We start from the raw sequence: 20,534 nt of genomic DNA on the forward strand, positions 1-20,534 counted from the left end.
AAGCACTGGGGGAAGGGAGTGAGCCGCCTTTACATCATCAGGTGCCTGTAGGCATGTGCCTACAGTGCCTTACCTAACATCTGACCCTGCATGATGTCCTTATAAAAGAAAATGCTTCATAAATAGACTTACATTGTGCATGTCTGTTTATCTGATGGCTTCTATTGAAACAGAGTGTGATGCCGTTATTTGTCTCAACGGATATGACCTTTAAACTGAAGACAAATGTGTTTGTGAAAACACCTGAAGACTATGCCTGTGAGGCACTGAACACTGTGGGTTTCACCAGCAGAACCAGCGGATGTCTATCACATTCCTTGCAGGTAAAAATAATAAATACTTACGCAATAGGCTATCAAGCAGACCAGACGGTTTCACATCCAGAAAAGATCCATTTATAAACATCCCTAGTACACCTATTGTATTCTACATAAAGGGTAATGCTATAGCTACAGTATTATGGAATTTTTTTCTTTTTCTCTCAGACTTTTGCCTTTGACCTGATACCGAACTGTATCTTCTATGCGGTTCTGAACATGAAGTCACTGGAGAAGTATGCCGACAGTATTATGGAAAAATACAAGAAACAGAAGAAATAAGGAGATAAATTATTTTTTTGCTTTATCACATGCCTCACATATAAATAGTTAGGCTAGGTTCACACTGGAGCGTTGCATTGAGTACCCTGTAAAAACAAGATCGCAACACAATGGAGGGGTAACTAATGGTAATGCTCATTAGTAATGCATTAACATAGCAATGGTCACATTACTCAAGTGCCGCGAGTCACGCTAATAGCATAACTAGCAGTACTGCAGACGGAAGTAAAGGTAATATTGCCATGCCCTACCAGTATTACCGATGTTTTGTGCATCAACCCCCTTGTGAGATACGTGTGCATTGCGACGCATGCAGTGAAGCATACAGATAATGTAAAAATTATGTTTCACTGCAACTGTACAGACGCACATTGTCTGGCACCGCAGAGCACGCTTTGCGTTATGTGAACTGTACACACGCACATTGTCCGGCACCGCATAGCACGTTTTGCGCTATGTGAACTGTACACACGCACATTGTCCGGCACCGCATAGCATGCCTTGCGTTATGTGAACTGTACACATGCACGTTTTTTGGCACCGCATAGCATGCCTTGCGCTTTGTGAACTGTACACTCACATTGGCCTCGATTCACAAAGCCGTGATAAATGCTATAATGGCAGTGATAAACTTCGTGTGCGGGTTAGAGCACGTACAGGTTTGTGTGCGTAATAGTAAAGGTTTGCACGCATTAACTTTGCTGTTCACACGCTAACCCATATGTTAGTACGTGAACGGGAAAGTTAATGTGCACAAACCTTTGCTATTACGCACGCAAACCTGTTTATCACGGCTTTGGGAATCAAGGCCATTGTCTGGCACCGCATAGATGGCCTTGCATTATGCAAAGGATTTGTCGCACCACACTGCTAATACGCCGATGTGAATGTACCACTAATATATACAGTGGGATGTGAAAGCTTGGGCAATGTTGTTAATCGTCATGATTTTCCTGTATAAATCGTTGGTTGTTATGATAAAAAATGTCAGTTAAATATATCATATAGGACAGTGTTTCTCAACATTTTATAAGTGTGTACCCCTTTTAAAACCCTGTACTCATCGAGTACCCCCTAGCATAGTAAACATGATCACAAGTACCCCTTGACAAATATATTTTTAATCGTAGTACATGATAATTGGTTCTAAACAATGTGCAAGCATTTATTATTGCTTTTAATAAGCTATAATACTAATTTGGTGTTGTTTAAATAAGAATTATAATTTTATAGATCTCTACATTTGTTATTCTTGGTTAAGTATATCAAGCCCGAGTACCCCCTGGACCCATCAGAAGTACCCCCTGGGGTACGCGTACCGCATGTTGAGAACCTAGGATATAGGAGACCCACACAGTGATATTTGAGAAGTGAGATGAAGTTTATTGGATTTACAGAAAGTGTGCAATAATTGTTTAAACAAAATTAGGCAGGTGCATAAAAAAAAAGAAATGAAATCAATATTTAGTAGATCCTCCTTTTGCAGAAATTACAGCCTCTAAACCCTTCCTGTAGGTTCCAATGAGAGTCTGGATTCTGGTTGAAGGTATTTTGGACCATTCCTCTTTACAAAACATCTCTAGTTCATTGAGGTTTGAAGGCTTCCGAGCATGGACAGCTCTCGTTATCTCACACCACAGATTTTCAATTATATTCAGATCTGGGGACTGAGATGGCTATTCCAGAACATTGTACTTGATCCTCTGCATGAATGCCTTAGTGGATTTTGAGCAGTGTTTAGGGTTGTTGTCTTGTTGAAAGATCCAGCCCCCGGAACAGCTTCAGCTTTGTCACTGATTCCTGGACATTGGTCTCCAGAATCTGCTGATACTGAGTGAATTCCATGCGTGCCTCAACTTTGACAAGATTCCCAGTCCCTGCACTGGCCACACAGCCCCACAGCATGATGGAACCACAACCATATTTTACTGTAGGTAGCAGGTGTTTTTCTTGGAATGCTGTGTTGTTTTTCCTCCATGCAAAATGCCCCTTGTTATGCCCAAATAACTCAATTTTAGTTTCATCAGAGCACAGCACATTTTCCCAAAATGAAGCTGGCTTGTCCAAATGTGCTTTAGCATACCTCAAGCGGCTCTGTTTGTGCTGTGGGTGGAGAAAAGGCTTCCTCTGCATACAGCATCTCCTTGTGTAAAGTGCATTGAATGGTTAAACAATGCACAGTCACTCCATCTGCAGCAAGGTGATGTTGTAGGTCTTTGGTGCTGGTGTTTGGGTTGACTCTGACTTTTCTCACCATTTGTCGCTTCTGTTTATCCGAGTTTTTCTTGGTCTGCCACTTCCAGCCTTAACTTGAACTGAGCCTGTGGTCTTCCATTTCCTCAATATGCTCCTAACTGTGGAAACAGACAGCTGAAATCTCTGAGCCAGCTTTCTGTATCCTTCCCCTAAACCACGATGGCGAACAATCTTTGTCTTCAGGTCATTTGAGATTTGTTTTGAGACCCCCATGTTGCTAATCTTCAAAGAAATTTAAAAGAGGAGGAAAACTTACAATTGACCCCCTTAAATACTCTTTCGTATAATTGGATTCACCTGTGTATGTAGGTCAGGGGTCACAGAGCTTACAAAGCCAATTGGTGTTCCAATAATTAGTTCTAAATGTTTTGGAATCAATAAAATGACAACAGTGCCCACATTTATGCACCTGCCTAATTTTATTTAAACAATTATTGTGCACTTTCTATAAATGCAATAAACTTCATTTCACTCCTCAAATATCACTGTGTGTGTCTCCTATATGGTATAATTAACTGACATTTTTTATCGTAACAACCACCGATTTATACAGGAAAATCATGGTGATTAACAACGTTGCCCAAACGTTCGCATCCCACTGTAATTGCATTATGTTAGTTATGCAGTTATATTGTTCAGCACAATGCCCCAGTGTGAACCTAGCCTTAACCATCAACCCATCTATGTTTTTGAAGACAACACAAATGTCAGATGAATTGCCTACATACAGGTTGTATCATTATACATTACCAGCTGGGAAATGAAGTCAGGATGAAATGTACCGATGTGTTTGCTGAAACTGTCTGCAGAGATTTCACTCATATGTTTTACCATTAAGAATACACCAAGCTACAGTTTTAATAAACATTTTATAATGATTGAATAATAATGGACACAATTGTGCATTTTTCCAAGGTTCATGGCAAACTCTTTACAGCGTCCTCACTTGTTGCATGCTGGTAGCCCTTCTGAGATGGACCCAAATACTTTGGAGGCCTAAATAGTCTCAGCTCTCCCAGCCTCCACTGTACTGCGATCTCATGCACCTTACCAGCGATAGATGAAGGTAAAATAGGACCCAAGGCAAAATAGTCAACCGGCTTATTTGGTAACAGTTGAAGTGGGACCAAGTAAGTGGACAGTTTCCATGCCCTAGGCGCCTAATTGCCTTGTGAATTATCAGGCTCTGCATTTTACTCCCTCCACTACTCCCTCAGCTCCTCCTCCCAAGCAATGGTGTCATTACAAATCATGGGGCTCCTAGCAAAACGTTGATGGGAACTATACATAGAAAAAAAAGAGGTGTGTGCTCAGACCAGGCATCACCTGACATATATACTGGCTGCCTCAAGTCTATTGACTATTTAAAATGGCACAGCATTTGCATATCGCATCCACTTGCCAGAATATGCAGGATCTAAAGCTAACTCCCTGCTGTATCCTGCAGGTGTTGGCCCACACAAAATACTTTGCATCTCAACAGGGGCGCCGCTTGTAGGCTTCCTCGGGGGGGGAGTGCAGACACACCCACAGAGTACCTCACTGCCCGGGAGCACTGCAACTGCCTCTTATGGGGGAGGGAGCAAAGAAACGTAGGCGGCACCCTCCCCCCCAGACATGGCTGATGTCCAGGGAGAACCTTCCACACTGCCCCCCAAAGGATAGATTCCTTACCTTTGCAAAGTGTACCCAGCTGCAAGTGCAAAATGCATGTCATAGGAGCAAACACATCAATGGTGGGATTGGGGGGCACAGACAACCCCCCCAAGTGCTGCCGTCACTGGAGGAAGCCCCACCACCACCACAACCCCTGGGAAGAGAAAACATGGAACTGCAAACTACACAGAGAAGAAAAAGAGATGTGTGCTCAGACCAGGCATCACCTGACATATATACTGGATGCCTCTAGTCTATTGACTAATTAAAATGGAACAGCATTTGCATATTGCATCTGCTTGCCAGAATATGCAGGATCTAAAGTTACCTCCATGCTGTATCCTACAGGAGTTGGCTCATGCAAAATACTTTGCATCTCAAGAGGGGCGCTGCGTGTAGGCCTCCTCATGACCCTAAGAAATGGGGGGCAGCACAGACACACTCACAGAGCACCGCACTGCCCGGGAGCACTGCAACTGCCCCTCTGGGTCAAGGAAACGCAGAAGGCACACCACCCAGATGTGGCCGATAGATACCTTACCTTTGCGAAGTGTACCCAGCTGCAAGTGCAAAATGCATGTCATGGGAAGCAAACACACCTCTAGCTAATCTAGCTACCCAATACTTGGAGGCACCTGAAGCTACTTATTACTGAGGGTACCTCTGGCTACCTAACACTAAGGGGCACTTTGAGTTTGGATGCCTTCAGTGTGAATATACAATGTTCATAGTCATGAAAATAAAGAAAACTATTTGAGAAGTTGTGTCCAAACTTTTGGTCTGCACTGTATATACACAGTACATATATATATATATATATATATATATATATATATATATATATATATATATACATACACACACACACACACACACATATATATATATATATATATATATATATATATATATATATATACACTGTGTGTGTGTGTGTGTGTGTGTGTGTGTGTGTGTGTGTGTGTGTGTGTGTGTGTGTGTGTGTGTGTGTGTGTGTGTGTATACATGTATGTAGAACGCTGATAAGACTGATAAAAACTAGCATTTTTTTGCCTGGTTAGAGTAGGACTCACCAGATTGGGGACGCTTTGGCACAGTTGGTGAGCTTAAGCGCGTTAAAGCGTAACCAAGAGGTCCTGTCACTGTTTTCCTGTTGTGTGCTGCAGTCCCTCTGTATTTATATATTTCTTATGGAGATTGGGGTTCTCCAGTGCTGCGTGCATGCTTTGCACAGTATTGCATAAAATTTGGTTTGTGCTGCTCATCCCCTGATATATATATATATATATATATATATATATATATATATATATATATATATATATATACAGTGGGTTGCAAAAGTATTCGGCCCCCTTGAAGTTTTCCACATTTTGTCATATTACTGCCACAAACATGAATCAATTTTATTGGAATTCCACATGAAAGACCAACACAAAGTGGTGTACACATGAGAAGTGGAATGAAAATCATACATGATTCCAAACATTTTTTGCAAATAAATAACTGCAAAGTGGGGTGTGCATAATTATTCGGCCCCCTTTGATCTGAGTGCAGTCAGTTGCCTATAGACATTGCCTGATGAGTGCTAACGACTAAATAGAGTGCACCTGTGTGTAATCTAATGTCAGTACAAATACAGCTGCTCTGTGAGGGCCTCAGAGGTTGTCTAAGAGAATATTGGGAGCAACAACACCGTGAAGTCCAAAGAAAACACAAGACAGGTCAGGGATCAAGTTATTGATAAATTTAAAGCAGGCTTAGGCTACAAAAAGATTTCCAAAGCCTTGAACATCCCACGGAGCACTGTTCAAGCGATCATTCAGAAATGAAAAGAGTATGGCACAACTGTAAACCTACCAAGACAAGGCCATCCAACTAAACTCACAGGCCGAACAAGGAGAGTGCTGATCAGAAATGCAGTCAAGAGGCCCATGGTGACTCTGGACGAGCTGCAGAGATCTACAGCTCAGGTGGGAGACTCTGTCTATAGGACAACTATTAGTCATGCACTGTACAAAGTTGGCCTTTATGGAAGAGTGGCAAGAAGAAAGGCATTGTTAACAGAAAGCATAAGAAGTCCTGTTTGCAGTTTGCCACAAGCCATGTGGGGGACACAGCAACCATGTAGAAGAAGTTGCTCTGGTCAGATGAGACCAAAATGGAACTTTTTGGCCAAAATGCAAAATGCAATGTGTGGCGGAAAACTAACACTGCACATCACTCTGAACACACCATCCCCACTGTCAAATATGGTGGTGGCAGCATCATGCTCGGGGGGTGCATCTCTTCCGCCGGGACAGGGAAGCTGGTCTGAGTTGATGGGAAGATGGATGGAGCTAAATACAGGGCAAACGTGGAAGAAAACCTCTTGGAGACTGCAAAAGACTTGAGACTGGGGCGGAGGTTCACCTTCCAGCAGGACAATGACCCTAATTGCCTAATCTCCATGCTCCATCCAGTGACTGACTAAGCATTACCTGGTACTCATACTATGGTGTGTGATCTGGTTTTCTTGTATTCCTGTATTGTCATATTGCTGTATGTCACCCCTAAATATTGTCTGTAACCTAAATTAATGTTCAGTGCTGCATAATATGTTGGCGCTTTATACATTCAATAAATAATAATAATAACATAAAGCCAGGGCAACAATGGAATGGTTTAAAACAAAACATATATATGTGTTAGAATGGCCCAGTCAAAGTCCAGATCTAAATCCAATCGAGAATCTGTGGCAAGATCTGAAAACTGCTGTTCACAAACGCTGTCTATCTAATCTGACTGAGCTGGAGCTGTTTTGCAAAGAAGAATGGACAAGGATTTCAGTCTCTAGATGTGCAAAGCTAGTAGAGACATACCCTAAAAGACTGGCAGCTGTAATTGCAGCAAAAGGTGGTTCTACAAAGACTCAGGGGGCCGAATAATTACGCACACCCCACTTTGCAGTTATTTATTTGAAAAAAATGTTTGGAATCATGTATGATTTTCGATCCACTGCTCACATGTACACCACTTTGTATTGGTCTTTCACGTGGAATTCCAATAAAATTGATGCATGTTTGTGGCAGTAATATGACAAAATGTGGAAAACTTCAAGGGAGCCGAATACTTTTGCAACCCACTGTATATATACTGTATATAAATATACAAAATTGGAAATTGAAAAAGTTAATTATTTTTTCAGTGTATTGGATGTATGTTCACAGACCGTAATTTGCAAGCGGTCCGCCAAAAATGCTGACAATATAAGAAAGTATAAAAATCTGGCAGAAATTCAACATCGGGGAGGTTAAAGCGAACCTCTGGTGTGCATAATCAATATTAAATACGACTGTTCAGTAAAAATGGTACTGTTAATGGGCACCTTAAGGTTATGTTCACAGTGGACGTTGCGTTCCTTGTGACAGCAGGAACACAATGGATTGGGAAAGCGGCGCTGTACGTTATCCATGCATTGGGCCTGATTCACAAAGCGGTGCAAACTTTTTCGTGGACTTTTTCGCGCGCAATTTGCCATTTTCAATGCCACAATAAATATGAATTGTCAGGACAAGTGTTTAGGTGCTGCCATGGACAATTACAGTAAAATAAAATAATAAAATTATTATGGAACCTTTCTCACTATCTCATATTTATATGTTTAACCAGGGGCGTTTCTAGGGTCCTTGGAGATCAGTGGCACCTGTGGGCACCAGGCGGGGAGGTACATGCGGCGCGCGCAGCGCGCCGCGGCAAAAATGGGCGTGACCATACGGTGAGTGGGCGTGGCCATGGGTGGGGCCACATTTACATGAACTCAGCAGCGGTGTTAGCTACAGATAACGGGCCTGCCCATCAAAATATTGGATGGAGCCCCATGTCCTTTATTTAGATAATTTACAATCAGTATAGGCATAGATCAAAGATGTATACGCACATACAATTTTGATTGGTCAACCACTGACCAATTTTACCACCCCCGTGCAGTAAGGGGGCCAACAGACAATGAATTTGATGAATAGAGCTAAAATTGGCTAATCAAAATTGTATGTGTGTACCAGGCTTTACAGCTAATACTGTACATACTGAAAGTAGCAGGGATCAGCACACACTGCAGCTAGTTTACTATCAATACAGGCACAGAGTAACAGCTTATACTGTACATACTGGAGGTAGCAGGGATCAGTACACACTGCAGCTAGTTTACTATCAGTACAGGCACAGAGTAACAGCTTATACTGTACATACTGGAGGCAGCAGAGATCAGCACACACTGCAGCTAGTTTACTATCAGTACAGACACAGAGTAAAAGCTTATACTGTACATACTGGAGGTAGCAGAGATCAGTACACACTGCAGCTAGTTTACTATCAGTACAGGCACAGAGTAACAGCTTATACTGTACATACTGGAGGTAGCAGAGATCAGCACACACTGCAGCTAGATTACGATCCGTACAGGCACAGAGTAACAGCTTATACTGTACATACTGGAGGCAGCAGAGATCAGTACACACTGCAGCTGGTTTACTATCAGTACAGGCACAGAGTAACAACTTATACTGTACATACTGGAGGCATCAGAGATCAGCACACATTGCAGCTAGATTACTATCAGTACAGGCACAGAGTAACAGCTTATACTGTACATACTGGAGGCAGCAGAGATCAGTACACACTGCAGCTGGTTTACTATCAGTACAGGCACAGAGTAACAGCCTATACTGTACATACTGGAGGCAGCAGAGATGAGTACACACTGCAGCTAGTTAACTATCAGTACAGGCACAGAGTAACAGCCTATACTGTACATACAGAAGGTAGCAGAGATCAGACACACACAGAGGACAGGGCACAGACAGACACACGCACGCACACAGGATGGGGGGGGGGGGGGCACACACACACTAGGGCACAGAGAGAGAACAAACACAGGATGGGACACAGAGGCATACACACACAGGCACAGATAGAGGGACACAACACATACCCACAGTTTCCATACTACCCCAATTTACACACACACACACACACACACACACACACACACACACACACTATATATCACTCTTCTCTGCCCCGACTCACACTGTTCACAGCACAGCATACACCAGAGGGAGGGGGGAGAAAGGGGGACACGGGGGGACGGGGGGGGAGAGAGAGGAGAACACCGGACACTGTTCACAGCACAGCATACACCAGAGGGAGGGGGGAGAAAGGGGGACCCGGGGGAGGGAGAGAGAAAGAGAAGGGGAGAACATCAGAAGGAAAGCAAGATGGACTGAAAGCCAGAGGGAGTGCACTACCTCCTCCTTCTCCATGCAGTCTTCAAGACGCTGCTTACTAGCTGCCGCTGCATCCTCCTGGCTGGCTCTGGCTGTAGTCTGTGTTCTCCCCCCTGTTCTCCCCCTCTTCAGTCTGCAGCTCTTGCTCCATCCTTGCTGGGCTCCTTGCAGAACAGGCACAACCACCGGCCAGTCAGTCAGCGCTCCTGGGCACAATGTAGCTGCAGAGATGCATCCTCCCCACCTCCACACAGACTGCTCCATCGATCCATAACGTGCCATGGTGCCCGCAGCCCTCCTCTAAGTGAATTAGTGTTGGCTGCACGCTCCTGCTCCCCATCAGCTCCAGCAATACCTAACCGCGCTGCATTCAAAAGTTGCTGAGAGGCGGAGTGACAGGGAATGGCGCTATACTGGCCACTCGGGAGGCAGGGAGCCAGGCTGAGGGAGGTCGCCATATTGAGCTGGAGAAGTGGCAATGGCACCTGCAGTGTGAGGCGGGCTGTGGCTGGATGGCGAGGCGGGCTGTGGCTGGATGGCAAGACGAGCTGGCGCCTGGCGGCATGCAGGGGTCAGCGAGTGCCGGAATTCCGTCTCCACTCTCCACTACACATGCAGGGGGTGGAGTTACTCGCGCTGACATGCTCACTCCAGCCTCCTGCCTCTCACACACGCTTGCAGAGTCCTGATTGGACAGCGTGAAGCCTGTGAGTGCACGCTGGCCACAAGTTCCGCCCACAACATGGCGGCCGCCGTGTCGAGCGAACGGCGGCCGCGCTGGCCAATATATTAGGGGCACTCACGCTGGGCACCCCAGAGACAGGATTAGGGGCACCCCAAAGGCATATCCGTGGCACGGGCCACGGTTATATGACCCTAGCGACGCCCCTGTGTTTAACCACTTGATGACCCAGCCTTTACCCCCCCTTAAGGAACAGCGCTGTATTTGCTGATCTGTGCTGGGTGGGCTCTACAGCCTCCAGCACAGATCAAACACCAGGCAGAGCGACCAGATCGCCCCCCTTTTTTCCCCACTAGGGGGATGATGTGCTGGGGGAATCTGATCGCTCCTACCTGAGTGTGGCTGGCGGGGGGGGGGCACCTCAAAGCCCCCTCCGCCGCAGGATTTCCCCTCTCCCTCTCCTCCCTTCCCCGGAGATCGGAGGCTGCACAGGAACGGATCTGTCCTGTGCAGCCTCTAACAGGCTCCTGCCTGTCATGTGACAGCGATCCCCGGCCGCTGATTGGTACTGTTAGCAGCGTTGTACAAATGTAAACAAAGCGGATTATTTCCGCTTGTGTTTACATTTAGCCTGCGAGCCGTGATCGGCGGCCCGCACGCTATTCACGGAGGCCCCCGCCGTGAATTGACAGGAAGCAGCCGCTCGCACGAGCGGCTGCTTCCTGATTAATTAGCCTACAGCCGGCGACGCAGATCTGCATCGCTGGTCCTGCAGCTGCCACTTTGCCGACGCGCGGTATGAGTGTGCGGTCGGCAAGTGGTTAATTTCTATATTTATCCCTACATTGCAATCTGCGCACCATTGTTTATTGTTACATCACTGTTTTGTGTACCGTTGTTTATTGTCGTAATGTTCTTGTTTAACATTGTTTATTGTTGTAATGTCTCCCCTAACTTTTGTACAGCACTGCAATATGTTAGTGTTATATAAATAAATTGTAATAATGATAATCCCAACACCTTTTCATCAATGTCAGATAAACTGGTTCCATAAAATTTGCATGAATCCTTCACACAATCAGCTGGCTCTCAGAGCCTGGACTATTTGTACTGATGTGTCAGTAGAAACTGGCTGCAGACATTTCTGTCTGTTCTAATTTTTAAAGGGGAACTGAAGTAAGAGGTATACGGAGGCTGTCATATTTATTTCCTTTTAATCAATACCAGTTGCCTGGCAGCCATGCTGATCCTCTGCCTCTAATACTATTAGCCATAGCCCCTGAACAAGCATGCAGCAGATCAGGTGTTTCAGACTTTAAAGTCAGATCTGACAAGCGGCTGCATGCTTGTTTCTGGTGTTATTCAGATACTACTGCAGAGAAATAGACCAGCAGGGCTGCCAGGCAACTGGTGTTGATTAAAAGGAAATAAATATGGCAGCCTCCGTATACCTCTTACTTCTGTTCCCCTTTAACCACTTCAGCCTTCAGTGTCGTTTCACTTTATGCATCCGAGCAACTTTAACCTCCCATTCATTTGGCAATAACTTAATCACTACTTATCACAATGAAATTATCTATATCTTGTTTTTTCCACCATCGTTTTAGGCTTTCTTTGGGTGGTACATTTTGCTAAGAATTATTTTATTATAAATCCATTTTAACAGGAAGATTAAGAAAAAAATGGAAAAAACTCTTTATTTCTCAGTTCTCGGCCATTATAGTTTTAAAATAATACATGCTACCGTAATTAAAACCAATGTATTTTATTTTCCCATTTGTGCCGGTTATTACACCATTTAAATTATGTCCCTATCACAATGTATGGCGCCGATATTTTATTTGGAAATAAAGGTGCATTTTTTCAGTTTTGCGTCCACCACTTATTACAAGCCCATAATTTAAAAAATAGCAGTAATATACATATTAAAAAAAGTTCAGTCCCTAAGGTAACTATTTATGTAATTTTTTTATTGTATATTTTTTATTGTTTTACAAAAAAAAATTGTGTGTACCTATCGGGGAGTGTGGGAGGTAAGGGGTACATTTTAAAATAAAAAAAAATGTCATTATCTGGAAATGTATATTTCCAGATGTAATTTTACTATTTGGCCACAAGATGCCCTCGCAGCTCACTTCTGCATGCGGAAATTTCTCTGTATAGCAGAAGTGATGCGTGGTCGGGACAGAAGGGGATTTGTGAAAGACGGAACCGCCTCACTGACGGTGTCAGTCTTTCATACGGGGACTTAGATCAATGAATGGGAACTGTGTTCCTATTCATTTATCTCCGGGCTAATGGGGGCGACGGGAGCGCATCAGGGCTGGGCAGCAGTGCAGGCTATCTGGAAGGATATATATACGTCCAGACAGATAATCATATTATCATGATTAGACAGGACGAAAAGCTATGCTCAAAACTTACTACAAACTGTTTAACGCATTATTCAAGGAGACCTGTAGCAAAAGGAGTATGGGAGCTGCAATGAAATTTCCTTTTTTTATCCAACTGAAGCCAATATATTAACATGACGGCCAGGCAAATTACATTTTTAACAAGGGGGTTGTAACAAGGCAGGAGAATGTTATACATGTTCTCTTTAGTAAGAGTACATTGAGAGGATTTCCCCACATTTCGCCATATTTTGAACCAGACTTTACATGTCAGTGGGCCCTCCACGTTCCAATAATCCATATTGTTATGGGTGATGTTTTTTTCCTTCCATGTAAGTAGTAGGGATGATCAAACATATTGAAATTCTTCCGAGTTGATGCAACTTTATGCAAATTTTTATGCACATATATGCATTTAGAAAAGGGACCAATCAATTTAAACCCAGGTTTAAATTGATTAGTCCTTTTTCAAGTTGCATATATTTGCATAACAAAATTGCATAATTTCAGAAGTATTTGCATCTCATTGATCATCACTAGTAGGTAGGAACCTTAAGCCATCTATAAAAAGATGAAATGAATACCATTAGCTGGGGTCCTGAGTCCCATATGTATTAAAAAGATGATTTTGTTAGGAATGATGATTTGTTGTTTGTAGATAGTGTCTGATAAACACAGGCATCTCTAAGTCCATTTTTATCGACTACAGCAGGGGCGTAGCAATGGGGGTTGCAGAGGTTGCGACCACATCGGGGCCCTTGGGCCAGAGGGGCCCTCCCTCAACCACATGATTAACTCTCTATTGGTCCTGTGCTCATAATAATCTCTTCTATAGATACTGTGAATAGTGGTAATCATTAACAAGCTGTTCCCCATTCCCTTCTTGCACATCTGACACTGTAGTTGCCATTGGCAGGTTTTGGTGCACCGTATCAATTGTTATGCTTGGGGGGACCCCAATGTAAAACTTGCATAGGGGCCCACAGCTCCTTAGCTATGACACTGGACTACAGTCTTAAAGTGTACCAAAGATAAACGATTATTTATAAAATATACATACCTGGGGCTTCCTCCAGCCCTCTCCGGCCTGATCGCTTCCAAGGCGCCCTCTTCTTCCTCTCCATTTACCTGGTACTGGCCCTGAAAAATCCATCAGTTGGGGCCAGACGCCACATGTACTAGTACTGTGCAGGTGCAGAACGCTCCAGGTTATGTGAATGTGGAGGGAGCGCACGCACATCCGGGTTGCGCATGCGCAGTTGACTCCAGACCGGAGAACTTTCCTGGGCCAATTGTGGGCGAATGGAGAGGAAGAAAAGGATGCTGTGGGAGCAATCAGGCTGGAGAGGGCTAGAGGAAGCCACAGGTATGTATATTTTATTGGGAATCGTTAGTCTCTGGTTCCCTTTAAATGCTTTAGGAGTTCAGTACAGATATCAGAGGGGGTAAGGCTAGATTTACGGTCTGAAGTGGGTAACAACACTAGATTAAAATCCCCTCCAATAACCACACTTTGGCATTCAAAAGGAACTTATTAAACACAGATTGCAGAAACTGAATTTGGCCATCATTTGGGGCGTACTCACACACCAGCAGCAGATCAATATCAAAATACTGGTATATCATCAGGATATAAAGTATATATATGAATATAGAAAGATGTGCAAAAGTGTGCCATACCTTTAAGCCAACAATAATAAATGTAGCAATTAACTCGATAGAACACTGATCATAAATAAAATTGCACATAAGTCACGATGCTAACAGGTAATACAAAACTTTATTGCACAAAAAGGTATAGACATACATCCACATAGGGCCTCAAATTTGCCAGTAAGCCAGGACAGGACCTCATACACTAGTATAAATCATATGTATGCTTTAACTTAATAAACCAGCTTGTCTAGCACTAATCATGCCATGACGAAAATCAGTGAGATCGTTTTCTCCATTCTTGCTTTTGTTGGCAATATTAAAGAGGCACTGTAGTGACATATACCGTAGTAGATTGCAGTAAATTATTCAGGATAGCCACTGTTATGGTAATTTTCCTATATCTATATATGCAAAATATAAGTATGTAGCCCTGCTCTCCCGGTTTAGATATGCAGAATTCACCTCCCAGGACACTCTGGGAGAACAGGTATTATTTGTACTGGCTTTGGAACAAACATTCCGCAAAGATCACCTGGCAGGACTAAAAATGTCACCACCTGTGATTAATTTCAGAATGTAAATCAAGATGAGAAAAGATTTTACAATGGGCAACCACTCCTAAATAATTTATAAACTAAAAAGAATAAGCAATTGTATTAATTATGTTACTTTCAATACAGTTTCTCTTTAACTAAAGCTCCTGACAAATCTCTGTGGAATCCTTGGAATTGCAGTTTTAGAGAATGACTGGCGTATTAGAGTGTACAGTATTAGAGTGTACAGAAGTTCTCAATAAAGTACTCACTGAATGTATGTTTTTTTCTACTGTTAAAGTTTTCAAGGCTTTTACATGCCAATTGTCATTTTCCCTTTATACGTGGTTATAAACATGTAAAGCACTACTAAAGTTACCTTCATACAGCGAGGTGCAGCTGACAATTACATATGTAAAATTCCTCCGGAGGGTGTCACACTTTATAGCAGGGAAACAGAATAAAAACGGCTTTAGATTACTGCTGTTTAAGCTCCCTGCACCTCTACTGTGGTCTTGTTCCACTGAAGAGAGGATGTCAGGAGAGCAGCCTTGCCTGCTGGAGCAGGGAACACACCTGTTCGTCCTGCTGGTAGCTACTTTTGTGCTGTTGAGAGAGATGCTGAGAGTGCTGCGAGGGCTGAGAGACCACCTTCTCTCAGGATGCTGGAGGACAAACCTTACGCAATATGGACAATGGGCAGGTAAGTCCAGCCAGCTGCCCCACTCACAAAGAATGGTTAAGGTGCTCATACACTGGCACAAAACCACCAGATTCAACCACTAGACTGATGATTGAATCTGATCATAGAGGGATCTCTTGCTGACAGTGTCCTGCAAACAGATTCCCAAAAGATTTCAGGTACTAAGGGGGGAAGGAGAGAATTCTGTATATCTAATCAGTCTAGGCTAAATATTGTTGAGAGGGTGGGGCATTATACAGCAGCATAAATATAGGAAGTGTTTCTGAATGCTGAAACCAGGAAAATTACCTTAAAATGGGTATACTGAATAATTCTGCTATATGTCAATACAGTGCCTCTTTAAAGTCTTATTGACACTCCAAGGCTTCCATTAAGCATTTTTAACATGGATTTATAGAGGTAGAGCCAGAAGAAGATACTCACAGAGGAATAGAGAAGGGAAGGGGTACATAACAGATGTATCCATCTACTGGCCATATAAGATGAACTAGTGGCTAGAACTTGCAACACACGTGATAGAGGTGGCAACCTGCCCTGCTACAAGTGTCATATAGGAAATGGTGTTCAGCATCGGTGTTGTCACTTTCAGCACTAGATTGGGTGGGAGGAAAACAAATGTGGTATTTTTAGAAGTTACAAGTAGTCTGAAACGCACTAAATCACATGACTACAATAGGTGACAGCATATAGCACAGACGTGCTTCTGTCTTCTTTTGCAGCTGTAACCGGTGCAACAGATGGCATAGGAAAGGCGTATGCTCGAGAGGTAAGTGACTGTTTAAAAAGGTAAAAGAGCAAAATATTAAGAATGGGTAACAAAGATTTTAGTAGTCCATTTTGGGCTCGCTCCAGGGACAGGAAAAGCCTCAGAAAAAAGAAAACACACACAGAGGCATAACTATAACCCGGCCAGGCCCCCTGCTAGCCCCTCCCCAGGATCAAAATATTGGTGGGCCCCCTGCACTAGCTTATAATTGCCCCCCTCAACCCCTGGACTGTACAGTGCAACAGTGCTTAAACCATAGCAAATGACATGCAGGGCCGGAAGCTGCAAGGAGTTACACAGCACGGCACGGCTGAAGAGAGGAGTGAAGAGGATGTGTCGCTAGCTCCGCTGACAACAGGTAATGTATGCCGCTTCCGTTGCCATGCTCTGCATCTCACCACAGAAGCTAGGTTGCCTTCTACCTCTCTGTAAGTGCATACATCTGTGTGCTAGGGAGTAGGGACCCACAAACATAAATCTATCACAGGTCTAAAATTCCTTCACTACCACTAAATTCATTTACTACCCTCACAAATCCAACAAGTTTCACCCCTTTGCATAGGAGCCTTGTCAGTGGCACAATATACAGTGCAAAGTAAAATTAAAGTAGTGAATGTGCTCATTATTTGGCCAACCATTGAACTATGCACTACTTTTATTGAAATCTGCACTTTATATTGGGTCCCTGACAAGGCCCCTGTGTAGGGGGGCAAAACATGCTGAATTTGTGGGGATATCAAATGTATTTATTGGTTTGGAAGGAGTGTCTGACCTATACATATTGTCTACTCTAACTACTCACTTATTTCCTAGCTTGCAAAGAGAGGTCTGGACATTGTTCTGATTAGCCGAACTTTGGAGAAGCTCAAGAAAGTGGCTACAGAGATAGGTAAGAGTCAGTCCCTTGTAAAAAATAAAAAAAAGGGGGGGGGGGGGGGGGGAGAGAAAGGATAGAAGAGAAAAAAGAAAGAAAGAATAATCCTAACTAGTTGCTGATTCTATGGCTACTTATCAACATTGTTATTTTTAAGGGACCCTAAGGTATACCAAAAGCAGTTATGTATTTTATTGTCATATAATTAGTATGACAATAAAATACATAATCAGAGGCTACCTACAGTGAAAACCATATGACTAAGCAATGCTTTGCTCCAGATATGCCAAGGAGAATAACAGACAATTTACCACTCTTGCTAAAGGTGTCAGGAGAAAATCCTACAGTGTCAAGAGGAAGACCCTACTGTTTTACCAAATACTGTAGATGTTTGTAACTAGAGATGGCGCAAACCTCCGATTTTAGGTTCACGAACCTCGAACGCGAATTTCCACAAAAGTTCACATTCTCGCGAATCATGTGAACAGCAATAGACTTCAATGGGCAGGCAAACTTTCTAAACTACAAACACTAATTCTGGCCACAAAAGTGATGGAAAAGATGTTTCAAGGGGTCTAACACCTGGAGGGGGGCATGGCGGAGTGGGATACACGCCAAAATTCCCGGGGAAAATTACGGATTTGATGCACAGCAGGATTTTAAGGGCAGAAATCACATTGCATTGCTAAACTGGAGGCCTAAAGTGCTTTAAAACATCTTGCGTGTGTATATATCAATCAGGTAGTGTAATTAGTGTACTGCTTCACACTGACACACCAAACTCACTGTGTAACCCACCGCAAACAGCTGTTTGTGTAGTGATGGCCATGCTGGACTGGTGCGCACCATGGCGAGAGTGAAGGCGATGGCGGGACTTTCAAGCCCATATGGTCGGGCTAAGGTAGCTCAATGACAGAACAACAGTGACTGTCCAGCTGATCGAATTTGGTCTGTCCACACTGAAGCAACAACCTTATTATTTTGGGTGTGCCCCCCAACACACTCATATAGCCAGTCATTGCTTCATTGTGATACGCAAGCCCCTTCACCATGGCAAGGTAATGATCACAAAGGGGAATTGACACATGTACATGCCTCTTGTTTTGTTGTTGCAGCCGCAGTGCAGCCAGAAAAATTAGGCAGGCATGTACATGCACAAGAAAAATTATTATAGCGGCCGCTGCTAGCAGCAGCCTTAAAAATTCAGGAATCCACCTGGAGTCCTGGACCCTGTTGGTGGTGGGCCAGAGAAGGCAGTCAAACGGCCTGCAGGTAGAGATGCTGTGTGGGGACCGACTTAGTCTTGGGGCAGGCAGTCACACGGCGTGCAGGCAGAGATGCTGTGTGTGGGGACTGACTTTGTCTTCAGGCAGGTCTGACCATGCTTTGCAGACCAGGCATCCATGGTCAGATAGACCCTTGACCCAAAGCTGTGTGCCAGAGATGACACCACTTGCCTTTCAGCATCACGGTACATTTTGGGTATCGCCTTTTTTGAGAAATAATTGCGGCCTGGTATCTCGTACTGCGGTGTGTGGCTTTGTTTTTGTGTGCTGCTTTTCCTCAGGTGGTCATTCCATTGCAGTTTGTGCTTTTTCATCATGTGCCTTCATAAGGCATTTGTCCCTACGCGGGTCTTGGTCTTTCCACGGCTCAATTTTTGGTGGCAGAGAGTACAGATGGCATCGCTCTCATATGAGGCAGATGATCTATAAGACATTCATGAGAAAAAAATCTTTTTTTGTCTTATGTTTAGTTTACTCGTATTTTAGCATTTGAAAATAAACTAATAAAAATATATACGGTTGAAGCTCTTCATAAACTAATTACAGTGTACACTTTTTAACAGAAATACATTAACTTATTCAGTACAGTATTTACCTGTACATCAGAACTAAGAGATGCATAAATGAGAAAGAGGAACAAAAAGATTTGGTTTTAAACTGTTCCTAAAAGAGGGACATTTGAGAGCAGCAATAATGGTCTGCCTAGGCCAAAGCTAGTTAAAAGTCACAGTACATAGTGTAGGGAATTGGATTATGCTGATTGTGGGTTTCTTATAAAAGTTAAGCTGGCCATATACCATACACATTTTTTGCCCAATGAGACATTCGATTAGAAAAAAAATTTAATTGTGCAAAAATGTTGTTTTTTCCATCAACACGGCAATTGGCATTATACTATATTGAATGAAGGAGGCACTCAAATGGCGTATAAACTTGCGTTTATCAAATCAGTAGCAAACACGACATGTTTCGGGGAAATCCCCTTCCTCAGGTGTACATGCAACCACGACTAACACAGCAAACTTATGAACAACAGTAGTGCACCACACCCAATTGAAAACTCCTCCTCCTTGGTCACATGACCAGCATACATAATAACCCCTCAGGGTAAGTCCAAGTCCAAATAAACCCATCAGGGTTAAGTCCATCTTGTTGGGCACTACACATAGGTGTCTACCCAAAAGAAATAAACACCTAAGCATCATATGTGTAAGCAAACATCAGGTAAAACCTAGTTAATACACAGGCATAACAGCAGTACTATGCATAGACTCACTGCACCACGGATGCAGATGTTCGCAGGGAACAAGATGGACTTAACCCTGATGGGTTTATTTGGACTTGGACTTACCCTGAGGGGTTATTATGTATGCTGGTCATGTGACCAAGGAGGAGGAGTTTTCAATTGGGTGTGGTGCACTACTGTTGTTCATAAGTTTGCTGTGTTAGTCGTGGTTGCATGTACACCTGAGGAAGGGGATTTCCCCGAAACATGTCGTGTTTGCTACTGATTTGATAAACGCAAGTTTATACGCCATTTGAGTGCCTCCTTCATTCAATATAGTATATTTCCATTGTGAAGTGGTGACTCACAGAGGGATTGTGCACCGGCAAACCAGGTGTCATACCTGGTGTAGGAGCCCAGCTCAGCAACCCCCCTGCAATTGGCATTATAAACAACTTTACAAAAACCGGTTTGGTTGTGTAGTGTATGGCTGGCTTTAACCATTTACCGCCATCCTAACGTATTAAAACGTCATGCTTACCGCTATTAACAGCAACATGACGTTTTAATACGTCGCGCATTCCCGCCGCTGCTACCGCCGTGTGTCCGCCGCTACCGCCGCCATTACCGTCGGAATC

General features: G+C 43.5%; 2 protein-coding genes across 3 annotated transcripts in view; both read left to right on the forward strand.

Annotated features, from left to right (window-relative positions):
• Positions 1-1,339, forward strand: part of LOC137561329 (very-long-chain 3-oxoacyl-CoA reductase-like) — a 42,013-nt gene extending 40,674 nt beyond the window's left edge. Inside the window, exons 10-11 of the mRNA XM_068272612.1 lie at positions 174-323; positions 486-1,339. Of these exons, the coding sequence (XP_068128713.1) occupies positions 174-323; positions 486-599 (264 nt within the window). The 3' untranslated portion in view covers positions 600-1,339. The remainder of the gene's footprint in view (positions 1-173; positions 324-485) is intronic.
• A 14,237-nt stretch (positions 1,340-15,576) lies between these two features.
• Positions 15,577-20,534, forward strand: part of LOC137561330 (very-long-chain 3-oxoacyl-CoA reductase-like) — a 35,724-nt gene continuing 30,766 nt past the window's right edge. Inside the window, exons 1-3 of one of the 2 annotated variants that reach the window (XM_068272613.1) lie at positions 15,577-15,745; positions 16,465-16,511; positions 17,325-17,400. In XM_068272613.1, the coding sequence (XP_068128714.1) occupies positions 15,577-15,745; positions 16,465-16,511; positions 17,325-17,400 (292 nt within the window). The remainder of the gene's footprint in view (positions 15,746-16,464; positions 16,512-17,324; positions 17,401-20,534) is intronic. The other variant, XM_068272614.1, reaches the window with a different exon arrangement.

The sequence above is a fragment of the Hyperolius riggenbachi genome, chromosome 3 (genome assembly GCF_040937935.1).
Source record: "Hyperolius riggenbachi isolate aHypRig1 chromosome 3, aHypRig1.pri, whole genome shotgun sequence".
In the NCBI taxonomy this organism is placed as follows: Eukaryota; Metazoa; Chordata; class Amphibia; order Anura; family Hyperoliidae; genus Hyperolius; species Hyperolius riggenbachi.